This window comes from Esox lucius, chromosome 14, assembly GCF_011004845.1.
Source record: "Esox lucius isolate fEsoLuc1 chromosome 14, fEsoLuc1.pri, whole genome shotgun sequence".
In the NCBI taxonomy this organism is placed as follows: domain Eukaryota; kingdom Metazoa; phylum Chordata; class Actinopteri; order Esociformes; family Esocidae; genus Esox; species Esox lucius.
This window is the reverse complement of record NC_047582.1, coordinates 17,600,159-17,613,768: the sequence shown is the minus strand read 5'-3', so window position 1 is coordinate 17,613,768 and position 13,610 is coordinate 17,600,159. Positions and strand designations below refer to the sequence as shown.

Sequence of the window (13,610 nt, the reverse complement as noted above, 5' to 3'; positions counted from 1 at the left end):
TCCAAGTAGTAAGTTAGTAGATACTAGTAAGCCTATTACTGGCTAATACGCTTTTAAAACGGCTAGTAGCAAAAGCTGTACATTTTAGAGATACTATTTGTGGTGGAGGTAAACATAATAAGAAACATTAGTCACTTTAACACAATGCATAATGGTGTCAAGTGAAATATTCAAACATGGCATGATATTAATGCGTGACAAAATTATGTAATGTCGAGATGCTATTTCGACACTGGGCAAACGTATAGCACTGAGGCGTAGTGGTTAAGGACACTGCCTCTCACGGGTTCGAGTCCAGTGAGGGCAACAACAGTTATCACTTTTAAATGCGGGCCAGCTGAACTAGGCTTCCCTGGTTCCTTTTCTGATTTTAATACAATAATTATCTGTTAATGACTGTTGTTTTTCTCTTCAAAATATTTCCACAAAATAAACGGTTTGATTCGTCTGATTCTTTTCAGTGTAAGCTGATAAACTATGTTCATTGTTTATCTAACCCTAACCCTTTGTTGACGGGCTCCAACTGATTCACAGGCAACAGATCCAACAATTCAGTGTTGTGGGTTTCCAGACCATTCTTGAACAAATTAGTGTAATTTCTTGTTGGCTAAAAATATTTTCTGATGACAATGTTAATGTGTCATTAGTAATGCTTATCACCTTTCCTAAAACAAGATTACAGTTTATCAAATAAGGATGCAGCTTTTGTTCATTTCAGGGTAAACAGTTGCCACTGGGCAATTTTACTTTCCATTCACTCACTTACCAAAACTCATCGGCCCAAAAAGATATTGTTATGAGATCTTCTAAACTGATTAATTCTCTATAAGTTATAAGATGAACACGTTTAAAGAGGTTGCCCGAGTTAAAACTGCACCTAGAAATACAATTAACAAAAGCAGAATGGTGGACCTGGGTCAATGGCATGAGTGTGACTAGGGTGTGGGGGTGGCACTCAGCACGATATAAAGCATTCTGATTCATTAGCCTCATGACCAATCTGTTCAAAAGGCCTACCATAATTAAATCAGAGCTATGCATGACGCTGGATTGCTGGCAACATATACTGGCATTCGTTTATTTATTTATCCTTGGGCTCTGTCACTGAGAGGGTCAGGCAGGCATTTCTCCTAGGGGGGGAATAGCTAAATGCTTGTTATTACGCTCTGTAAAGGTATGGTATAGTCTCAGTGTGAGGTAGAATCTGTGGGTAAAAGTATTCATTCATAACAGGCCTGACTCAACACTTCCTAAGAGATGGTTAGAGGTCTCTGTCATAATCCTACTGGGAGATAAACCTTGTACATAACATACCATGCAAAACCACTTTAAAGGACGTTGTTGTTTTTTTAATACTTCCTCTTTGCCAAATCCTTAAACTAGCCCTGTTGTAATCATAACATTGGACAGAGAGTCAGAGAGTAACTTCAATTTTTTTGGAAACTATTTTCCTGGAACTGAGTTGTTGAGGTGATGAGGGGGGCAGTAAATTCTGTGTTAATACCACAATAAAAACATGATCTCACATTAGAAGCCCCCCAACAACCGATTGTGCTGATTTAATCCTTTGCTCCATTTTTATTGCTGTTTTCAAAGAAGCAGGCAGCTGTATCTTTCAAGATACATGTAGCAATACAATGTCTTTCAGCCTTTAAGACAGGCAGATAGACATGCCATGACAATCACTGTCACAGGCAGACAGCAGGGAGAAGGCTAGAAGTGCAAACGTGTAGTATTGGCTAGACAGCAGCTAAACAATGAAAGCCTAAGGTAGTTGTACATAGCTGGAGATACAGTTATAAACACAAGCAAATGTGTAGGGGCAACATCATTTCCATTTCATTTCACAATATACAACCCTGATTCCATCTCTTTTTTGTTTTTATTCCAACAAGAACCCATCTTAATTCAGATCACAGATTTATTCGTGGCCATGGTCTGAATCAGAGAACTGCCCCTATTGTGCAGTACAGATGCAAGGCCATGCCATTGTGTCTGCTATGCTAAACAGAAGCAGGAGTGTTTTAGAGTGGCGGCCAGGAGCAGCATTGGCTCATCCCTGTATGGTCAATGGCATCAATAAAAAACTAATAATCCTACTACTAACATGGGCAACCCTTTACAGCAAACGATTGCAGTCTGCCCTCCTCTTCCCCTGTGTTTTTTGGGCACTGGTGAGGATGAGTGAAGAAGAGGACACTGCTGTATAAAAAAAAGAAATGTATCAACGGGACCCACTAGGGGCCATCTATTACTGATTGTGCTTCTTTTCTTTGTTCCTGAGAGGCACTTTTTTATGGGTGCCATGTAAAGGCTGGGGTCATTGTCATTGTGTGTGTGTGTGTGTCTAGAGCATATTTTACATGGCCCTATCCTCTCACTTATACAGTATACACACACAGACACATGTAGAGAGAGACAAACACAAATACTATACACACTACACAGTGTACCTCTAATTGCATCTTCCTCTGCTCAGATTGAGCCCAGACAAGGGAAGATGTGGTAAACTAAATGTCAAGCGGAGCCAGACCCTCAGCTAAATCACCTTAGGGATGAGATTCCAACCGTGACTTCCAGTATCTACAGTAATAACCAATGGCTCTTCTCAAGGAAAAAAACCCTAAAACAACAACACAGTCGTAAGAAAACAATACAGTTAAGTCTGCGAGTCTGAGAGAACTGTAATCCATCAAATTATACACAATCACACACGCATGCATGCAGACTACCATTATCCCTACAAGGGGAGAAAATCATGACATCACCTTCTTTCATTCTCTATGTGTGTATCTTTTGAATAGTGAAAGTCAACCCTCTTACTCCACCTAAGGGGATTTTTGGTAACTACATCTACAGTCAATAATTATTATGTCAAGTTACAGATGGGCTTAACACTATATTTTTTTTAAACCTTCCCTTTTAGGTTGGAAGTGTAACATATTGTTTATATGTGCACAATCTATAAGTCGATTCATACCTTGGGTAGCCATGAAAGTTTGAAAGCAAGTCATTTTGATTACATGGGGCCAAATCAGCATGAGATAGTACACCATTTTCAAGGACCCTTTTAGGCTTTAAAGCTTCTTTCCCTCCACTGCCATCCCTCTCGCCCTCCTCAGTTATTTTATGACGTAATCCTATATCTGTGAACATTGTGTGCTGCAATTTTGTCCATACCTCTTATGGATTATTTTTCTGAATTAGTCTAACCCTAAAATAGAAGTTAATAATAACATTAAAACATTAAAAATCTCACTGAGGAAGGTGACCTTCCACTAACTCCTATCTTTCCAATATTGCTTTTGAGAAGTGTCTTCTGCATCAGACTATAACCTATTACCCATCTTCTCCTCCATCAATATCTCCTCACCTCCTTGGTGATGTTGTCCGGCACCAGGCTGTATAGGGGCACAATGCGGGTGACCTCCAGCAAGACAGGGGTGGGTATGGGCTGCTCGCGACCCGTCTGGCGGCAAAGATGGCAGGCTAAGGGGCAACTACCCTTCTCCTCACAGCGGATCTCCACGCCATTCACCAGGTCTTCTGTAAGCAGCTGAGTCTTCAGCAGCCCAGACAGGTAGCTGATGAAGGGCATTGACTTGAGCTCCCGCCTGCTGCCCTGGTCTGTCACCTCTGAGATGGAGACAAGAAAATGGGGGAAAGAGAGAGAGCAATTATCACGGTAATGGAAAAAATATCCATATCCCACCTGTGAAGTGGGTGGGAGTAAGTTTGCAAAGTTAACAGTAGGTTTACAGAATTTACTTACCCTTATTTTTGATAAGTACCAGGTAATCTATGGCAAACTAGTCATTTATAAAAATACAAATTAATACAATATATTTTTTTAATATATGTGTCGATTATTTCCATGAATGTCAAAAAACAAACAAAGTAATTGGCAACTATGCAACTGTATTGATTACTGTCTGTTTTCCAAAACTGACACCAGTTGGCTAAAGAAATAGTAAACAAAAACATTGACATGAGAGCTTTGCCAAAAAACAAACAAACAATAAATATATATTTTAAGTTTAGACTCCATTAAACAGACGTGGTTTTGACTATGTTTATGCTTATTAATAAGCATGCAAAGCAATAGTGCCCAGTTTCAATCACTTATTTAAGTCACATCTTAAAAAAGTTTAACAACAGACAACTTTAAAATATAAAATGTTTGGGTTCTCACAAAATAACCCCTAATGTTTGGCTATAAATTACAAATAAATTAAGTATATGTTACAATATTGTGTTTGTTATTTAATCTATAATCAGAATTCATCAACGGACAAACTCAAACTAAATAAGTAAAAAAAACTACTGTCACTACAGAACCCTTTGAGCTACAAATGCATGACCATATCAGTTTGTGAAGTTAGTAAATTATCTAGAAAGATGTATAAGCGTCAAGTTATTGAAAGTGTTGTTCTGCCTGTGTCATAGGGAATTGAGTTTGTAGATTTATGGCTCTCTTTCTGTGACTCACACATGGGGGAAAAAACAAGCCTGACCTGCTGAAAAGTGACAGACAGGAGCCTAACTTGTGTAATCTCACCATGAGAGGGTGCAGGTCAGGCATTATATTTTTCCCTGATGTAACTTAGCGAGGGTCTGACACTACCATAGTCAGAGTGGCCATCAACTAGATTGATGGTGCCTCAATCAAGAAAAATGATATTGTGAAAAGGTTCACTTCTTTCCGACATTCAAATAAAAAAGTGACACCTTGATATATTCTAGATTCATTACACAAGTTTCATGGTTTATTTGCCAAATGCACTGAACAACAGAGTATCATCCATAAGTATTGTGACATGGCACCCAACCACTACGCAGTGCAAGTTAAGAAGAAAAGTATATAAGCAAAAATATAGCTTAAGAAGAGAAAGTAATAATAAAATAGGAACAATACACATAACACTGTACACTAGCAGCAGTTTAGAACAAAAAGAGTATTGTAAACTAACAGCAATGAGGGTAGTACTATTGATAGAGCAGCAATCTGGGTAATATTTGAAAATGTTGATTTAAATAACTTAATTTAAATTACAGTGTAAACTAGCGAAGTGAAACATTTCAAGGCTTTTTTCTTTCAAACTTGATGATTACGGCTTACAGCTCATGGAAATCAAAAATCCAGTATCTCAAAACATCAGAATAAAAAACTTACAATACAGAAATGTTGACCTGAGAAGAGCTCTAATCAGCGAATTAACTCCCTTAGCCTTCAATCTCCCATTCTGGTTCAGTACACAAAACCACAATCATAGGGAAGACTGCTGACTTGATAGTTGGCCAGAAGACGCTCATTGACACCCTCCATGAGGAGGGTAAGCCACAGAAGGTCATTGCTGAAAGGGCTGGCTGTTCGCAGAGCGCTGTATCAAAGCATATTCATGGAAAGTTGACTGGAAGGGAAAAGTGTGGTAGGAAAAGGTGCACAAGCAACAGAGATCACCGCAGCCTTGAGAGGATTGTCAAGCAAAGCCGATTCAAGAACTTGGGGGAGATTCACATGGAGTGGACTGAGGCTGGAGTCAGTGCATCAAGAGCCACCACACACAGACGTGTCCAGGAAATGGGCTACAAGTGTCGCATTCCTAGTGTCAAGCCACTCTTGAACCAGAGACAATGTCAGAAGCATCTTACCTGGGCGAAGGAGAAAAAAAACTGGACCGTTGTCCAAAGTCCTCTCTTCATATGAAAATAAATTTTGCATTTCATTTGGAAATCAAGGTCCCAGAGTCTGGAGGAAGAGTGGAAAGGCACATAATCCAAGTTCCTTGAAGTGATGATTTGGGGTGCCTTGTCATCTGCTGGTGTTGGTGTTTTATCAAGTCCAGTGTCAATGCAGCCATCTACCAGGTGATTTTAGAGCACATCATGCTACCATCTGCTGACAAGCTTTATGGAGATGCTGATTTCCTTTTACAGCAGGACTTGGCACCTGACCACAGTGCCAAAACGACTTATAACTGGTTTGCTGCTCATGGCATAACTGTGCTTGATTGGCCAGCAAACTCGTCAAACCTGAACCCGATAGAAAATATACGGGGTGTTGTCAAGAAGAAAATGAGATACAACAGACCCAACAACACAGACGAGCTGAAGGCTGCTATCAAAGCAACCTGGGCTTCCATTACACCTCAGCAGTGCCACAGGCTGATTTCCTCCATGCCACGCTGCACTGATGCAATAATTTGTGAAAAAGTAGCCCCAACCAAGTACTGAGTGCATGAATTAACATACTTAGGAAACCTTTGCAGGTGTATTAATAACACATTTCTGTATTATTAATATTGAATTCTAATATTTTGAGGTAGTGGATTTAAAATTTCCATGAGCTGTAAGCCATAATCATCAAGATTGAAACAGAAAAGGCTTGAAATTTTTCAATGTATGTGTAATGAATCTAGAATATAAGGTGTCACTTTTTGATTTGAATTATAGGAACAAAAATTATATCAAGTGCATTAGTTGGGAGACAGCAATATGTTTCATTGTCCTCACACTATACTGCTCATCCTGAGTGAGACAGCAGGGTTTCATGACACACAGTCCAACACTTCAAGCGATTTTTGATGTTAAACAAGAGAGGTACACAAGTACATCTGTTCTAGGTACTTGTGTGGATTACTGGCAGTGAAACCAAGCAAGCAAAAGGTGAAACAGCTTATTTTTGCCGGACCGCGTAAGCGGAGCCGGCTGAGAAGAATGAATGTCTCTTACTGAGTGATTGACTGAGTGACTGACTGAGTGGTTAGCGTAGTGGTTAGCGAAGCGGACTTGTGAGCTATAGGTCCCGAGTCTGTATCTTGCTGAAGCGAAGTAAGCATTATGAATTTTTACGTATAGACCAAAACTTTGCAGGCTAAAACCGATACCTGAAACTATATACGTTTATATTACGACTGTTTCTGGCATGGAATAGTTCATCTTCAGTCTTGCTAGCAATTGCTCAATTCTTATGATTATTCCTAGGAAGTTAGTGCATACAAGTAAGCCTATTACTGGCTAATAAGCTGTTAAAACGGCCAGTAGCAAAAGCAATACAGTTCATAGATGCTATTTGTGATGGAGGTAAACTTAATAAGAAATGTTACTCAGTTTAAAACAATGCTAATGGGGTCTAGCGAAATATTCAAACTTGGCGTGATGTCAATCAATGACAAAATGATCTAATGTCGAAATGCTATACCAACACTCTGCAAACGTATAGTGGCAAATGTATAGCTTCATGACGTGGCATGATGCTATTTGTGGTGGAGGTAAACTTAATAAGAAATGTTAGTCAGTTTAACACAATCCTCAATGGAGTCTAGCGACTCCTGAAACATGTAATGCTATGGTGTAGTGGTTAAAGACAATGCCTCTCATGTGCAAGACCTACATTTGAATCTATTGAGAACAACAACATTTATTATTTATGGTAGATTCCACGATTCTATCATCTTTTCACTTGATGAAAAATGTAGTTATCATCACCTTTATTGATATTTATTGTATAAATGTAATTCACAAATGAAAGAAAAAAGTATGTTGTTTTGCCATGAAAGAAAAAAATATGTCCTTATGCCATAAAATTAAATAGCTTTGGCAGACTCGCTAGCAATTGCTCAGTTCTTATGACTATTCCGGTAAGTTAGTAGATATTATTACTGGCTAATACACTGTTAAAACGGCCAGTGGGAAACACAATGCATAGTCGCAATTTGTGGTGGAGGTAAACTTACTAAGAAACGTTAGTCAGTTTAACTGTATCAATGTCATTTACAAATGGACAATTAAAACAGCCAGCGGCTAAAAAGGATTTAGAGACTATACACTCACCTAAAGGATTATTAGGAACACCTGTTACATTTCTCATTAATGCAATTATCTAATCAACCAATCACATGGCAGTTGCTTCAATGCATTTAGGGGTGTGGTCCTGGTCAAGACAATCTCCTGAACTCCAAACTGAATGTCAGAATGGGAAAGAAAGGTGATTTAAGCAATTTTGAGCGTGGCATGGTTGTTGGTGCCAGACTGGCCGGTCTGAGTATTTCACAATCTGCTCAGTGACTGGGATTTTCACGCACAACCATTTTTAGGGTTTACAAAGAATGGTGTGAAAAGGGAAAAACATCCAGTATGCGGCAGTCCTGTGGGCGAAAATGCCTTGTTGATGCTAGAGGTCAGAGGAGGATGGGCCGACTGATTCAAGCTGATAGAAGAGCAACTTTGACTGAAATAACCACTCGTTACAACCGAGGTATGCAGCAAAGCATTAGTGAAGCCACAACACGCACAACCTTGAGGCGGATGGGCTACAACAGCAGAAGACCCCACCGGGTACCACTCATCTCCACTACAAAAAGGAAAAAGAGGCTACAATTTGCATGAGCTCACCAAAATTGGACAGTTGAAGACTGGAAGAATGTTGCTTGGTCTGATGAGTCTCGATTTCTGTTGAGACATTCAGATGGTAGAGTCAGAATTTGGCATAAACAGAATGAGAACATGGATCCATCACGCCTTGTTACCACTGTGCAGGCTGGTGGTGGTGGTGTAATGGTGTGAAGGATGTTTTCTTGGCACACTATAGGCCCCGTAGTGCCAATTGGGCATCGTTTAAATGCCACGGCCTAGCTGAGCATTGTTTCTGACCATGTCCATCCCTTTATGACCACCATGTACCCATCCTCTGATGGCTACTTCCAGCAGGATAATGCACCATGTCACAAAGCTCAAATCATTTCAAAATGGTTTCTTGAACATGACAATGAGTTCACTGTACTGAAATGGCCCCCACAGTCACCAGATCTCAACCCAATAGAGCATCTTTGGGATCTGGTGGAACGGGAGCTTCGTGCCCTGGATGTGCATCCCACAAATCTCCATTAACTGCAAAATGTTATCCTATCAATATGGGCCAACATTTCTAAAGAATAATTTCAGCACCTTGTTGAATTAATGCCACGTAGAATTAAGGCAGTTCTGAAGGCGAAAGGGGGTCAAACACAATATTAGTATGATGTTCCTAATAATCATTTAGGTGAGTGTATAAGAGGCTATACTGACACCCAGCAGAAGGGCAGCTCCGTGGCGTAGTGGCACAAGGATGCCCTGTGGGAAGACAACAAGCCAGTGGACGGAGTGTAATGCTCTGGCCAATGTTCTGCTGGGAAACCCTGGGTCCGGGCATTCATGTGGACGTGAATTTGACACTTGCCACCTACCTAAACATTGTTGCAGACCAGGTACACCCCTTCATGGCAATGGTATTCCCTGATGGCAGGGGCCTCTTTTTACAGGATAATGCGTCCTGACACACTGCACACATTGTTCAGGAATGGTTTGAGAAACTTGATGAAGAGTTCAAGGTGTTGCTCTGGCCTCCAAATTCTCCAAATCCCAATCCAACTGAGCAAATGTGGGATGTGCTGGATCAACACGTCTGATCCACAGTGGCTCCACCTCGCAACTTACAGGACTGGAAGGATCTGCTGCTAATATCTTGGTGCCAGATACCACAGGACACTTTCTGGGCTCTTGTAGAGTCCATGCCTCTGCGGATCAGTGCATTTTTGGTGGCACGCAGAGGGCCATGTAGTTTGCGTCTAACCAGAAGTGCAAATAGAGTGCAGAAAAATAGTCCAAGAATATGTATATACAAGTGGAATGAATAAGGGTGCAATTAATGCAAAGGCATGACATAATGGCAATTCTAAATGTGCAGTGGAAAATTCACAAAATTACAGAACATTTGCAGGAATTAAGTGTAATGTATGTAGAAGTGAGGTAAATAGTTGTGGCAATTCTCAATGGCATTCTGACTGTGCAATCAAGGCAAATTGAAGGAGTAAGGTAGCATGTGCAGCTGAAATGCAGGGATAGCAGCAATGAGGTTCCCGAGGTAGGCGAGGGGGTAACAAAACGCAAGTACAGTGGCAGTTCTAAATGTGCAATGTCCAGTGAGGGCAGCGTTAAGGTGCAAGTTTAATGTGCAAGTCGGCATGTGCAAATGAAATACAGGAATAGCAATGACACCACTGAAAAATAGTCCAGTAGTGAAAAGGGTGGGCATAGTTAGTGATGGGAAGTCACAGAGTTCAGCATGGTTACAACAGATGGAAAGAAACCTGAGCCTGCTAGAGCGAGAACAGAGAGACCTGTACAACCTGCCTGATTGGAGGAGGGCAAGCAGATTGTGGCATGAGTGAGAGGGGTCCCTGGGGATTTCATGCGCCCTACGCAGACACTGCTTGTACTGGAGGTCTACAATGGCTGGGAGCTGGGTACCCATGATGTGTTGGGCGGTTTTCACCACCCGTTGCAGGACATTTTGGTTGGCTACGGAACAACCACCAAAGCACACTTGGCGCAGATGGTCAGAATGCTCTTGATTGTGTAGCAGTAGAAGTTCACAAGGATCTTGGAAGACAGGTGGGCCTTATTCAGCTTCCAGCCATTGAAGAACAGGGGCTGTCGTGCCACTTTGAACAGGGCTAAGGTGTTGAGAGACCAAGAAAGGTCCTCTGAGATGTGGACACCCAGGAATTTGAAGCTGGACACACACTCCACCTGAGTGCTATCGATGAGAACTGGGGCGTGACTGCAGCCTTTAGATTTCCTGTAATCAACAATGAGCTCCTTGGTTTTCTTTGCATTGAGAGCCAGGGTGTTGTCAGTGCACCATGCCGCCAGGCATGACCTCCTCCCTGTAGGCTGACTCGTCATTGTCACTCATCAGGCCTACCACCATGGTGTCGTCTGTGAACCCAACAATGATGTTGGAGCTGTGTAAAGGAACGCAGTCATGGGTGAAGAGGGAGTACAGGAGGGGGCTTAGCACGCAGCCTTGTGGAACACCAGTTTTCAGTGGAGGAGGTGACAGATTGGGGTCTGTTGGTTAGGAAGTCCCAAGTCCAGTTACAGAGAGAAAGGCTGATCCCTAGGTCATGGAGTTTGTTGACCAGTCTACAGGGGATGAACGTGTTGAATGCGGAGCTAAAGTAAACAGCATTCGAACATAGGTCTTGGTTTTTTCCAGGTGGGTCAGGGCAGAGTGTAAAGCTATGGCTTATTTGAATGGAAACATGGTTTTGCTTTTCTTTCTAAAAAAGAGAAATTTCAAAGTGACCCCAAACCTTTGAACGGTAGTGTATCTATGTGAGAATGCTGTTAATTGACTATAGTTCAACACCATTGTTCTCTTAAACCTCATTCCCAAACAAAATGCAGAGAACTGGGTCTGGAAATCATCGTGTGAAACAGGTTTTAGCTCAACTGATTATGTACTAATTGCTATTGTTAACCATTTTACTTATTATTTCTTTTTAGCACTGTCGAGTAGGAACCTGCAGATAAAAATGTTATTGTGTAGTTTGCCTTCAGTATTCTAGGTATGTGTCTGCTAAAACTTAAAACTAAAAATGTCAGTGAATGAATTCCAGCCTTAGTGTCTCATTGTGTGAGTTTACGAGGATTACTTGTTGTCTCAAGTTTCAGAGCAATCAACAGACTAATATTCACACTTCTAGCTAAAGCTGAATCAACAGGGGAAGGAGAACCCCAAGGAGTGCCTGAGATGGGGACTACTGTGATGCACACAATAGCATGCAGATGTGTTAGCTTTCAACCCTCTAACCAAAAGCCAAACACTTGTAGTAACACCGGTGACATACTTCAAAGTAGAGAAATTTGGACCCTCTTTATTGTAAAAGTAATTAAAAATATTTGAAATTATTCATTTGATACAATCCATGCCAATACATTGAAACTGAGCAGCAGAATATTTCACTCCTTTGTGAACCTAATTAGCACACATAAGATCCCTGGTCTTGCTTTCTTTCTTGACAGATCTTAAAAAGCCCAGCCAAGGACAGTGCTAGTTTGAATCGCTCAAACAAAAACATTTAAAGCTACAGGAATATTTGTGAAAATAGTTTCCACTGGACCATGTTGTGAAAAATCAAAAATAGAAGACAAGTGCAAATTATCAGGATAAGAGGAATAGTCATTGACAGCAATCTGAGATAATTGTGCCCACAAAAATAAAAATCCCACTACCACACAGAAAGGGAATCACCACTTCTTAGGTTTAACATCAGCTAGAATGAGACAAACACCATAGTGTACGAAAATATAAAATACAGAGAGAGAAGTGTGACAGTCAATAAATTCCCTATTCCATTCTACACATACAATGTGTGAGATATACGTCATCTGACAGTGTAGTATGTGTAGCTTGATAATAGGCTGGTGTACACACAGCCCAGCTGCAGAGCAGAGAGAGAGTGTGAAGTAGTGAAAGGGGAGGGGAGGGATATTCTCCTCCACATCCTATGTAAACAGGCTCAGGCGGTGGTCCTAAGAGCCCAATTACACGCACTCCTTGAGTCAACACAGACACAGAAAGGAGCTGTCGTCACTTTGCCTTAACAATAAAGCCCTGTGATTATCTCAGGTTTACAGCAGGCTCTGCAGGGCTGTGTACATCACAGCTAGCCACAATACACCTTTCCCTCTTCCATTTACCTTAAATTCCATCCATATGGCTATAACCATAACCTATGACAGTTTACGTTAATCCCAACATTTGTATGTGATTGATGCGTGAAAAATGGAATACAGTCTCAATTGTGATCCAGTCCAATAGGTTTAATGGAATACACTGAGATTCAAGGCAGACAACCTACATTATGTGACACAAATCTGTTACGCTTTAATTACAAGTGTGGAGTAGGATTATAACTGATTAATAAAACATGTTGTCTGGATTCTACAGCAAATGCATAATTAGGTAGCTTAATATGCCTTGGTAGACTAGTAGAGAATATGTTGTGTTTTATAATTGGGCAGTTTGTAAGCCAGACTGTGAAACTATTTGCGGAATGATCTCCCCCAAACATCTCCATCTCCCCCCTCCCCTCTAAATAATGAGCCTTTGTGGAGACAGTATATTCTTTAGAGGCTACCACCCTCTGGTCATGATCGTTGCCCTGGCAACATCAACATAGTGTCTTATCTCAGTGCTAATTTCATGCAGATGTTGTCAGATAGTTTTGGTGTTGGCATTGTTATTATTCCACATAAAATCTCTATTGAGGACTTTTAATGTGCAATCTGGTATTTTTAACAACTCTGGCTCATATCCAGATCATATCGCCTATACATTCTGTGGTTCGTTTATTCATACATTTTCTCTGTGAAAATACAAGCACAGGGGAAATGTCAATAAAATACACACTGAGGATGAGGAGGTTAGACAGAAAGAGGGAAGTATGCATCTCAGTAGTTTGAAGTGACTAGCCACATGCACTCGTCTAAAGTGTATAGTCTCTATTTGAATTGCTCTGGGTGACATAACAGACTGAATATACGTAGACTGTTCTTTAGGCAAGCACAGATGACTCGTGTACTAAATGCCACTGACATTAATATGGCATGGCTGCACCACAATTATAGCAACAACACAAAAGGTTTCTGTTTAGTGATTCAAAAGCCTATTGGATTTCAAATGGCTTAATACGCTGAGAAGATATTAAAAGCTTACTGGGAAGGTTTAGAGATTAAAACATTTTAATGCATAGCCTAAAAGCAAACATAGCCTAATGTACATT

General features: G+C 40.8%; 1 protein-coding gene across 2 annotated transcripts in view; it reads right to left on the bottom strand.

Annotated features, from left to right (window-relative positions):
* Positions 1-13,610, bottom strand: part of LOC105014997 (astrotactin-2) — a 410,989-nt gene that overhangs the window by 65,391 nt on the left and 331,988 nt on the right. For both annotated transcript variants that reach the window (XM_020053557.3, XM_034296748.1), the window contains exon 17: positions 3,374-3,636. In XM_020053557.3, coding sequence (XP_019909116.1) covers positions 3,374-3,636 — 263 coding nt within the window. The remainder of the gene's footprint in view (positions 1-3,373; positions 3,637-13,610) is intronic.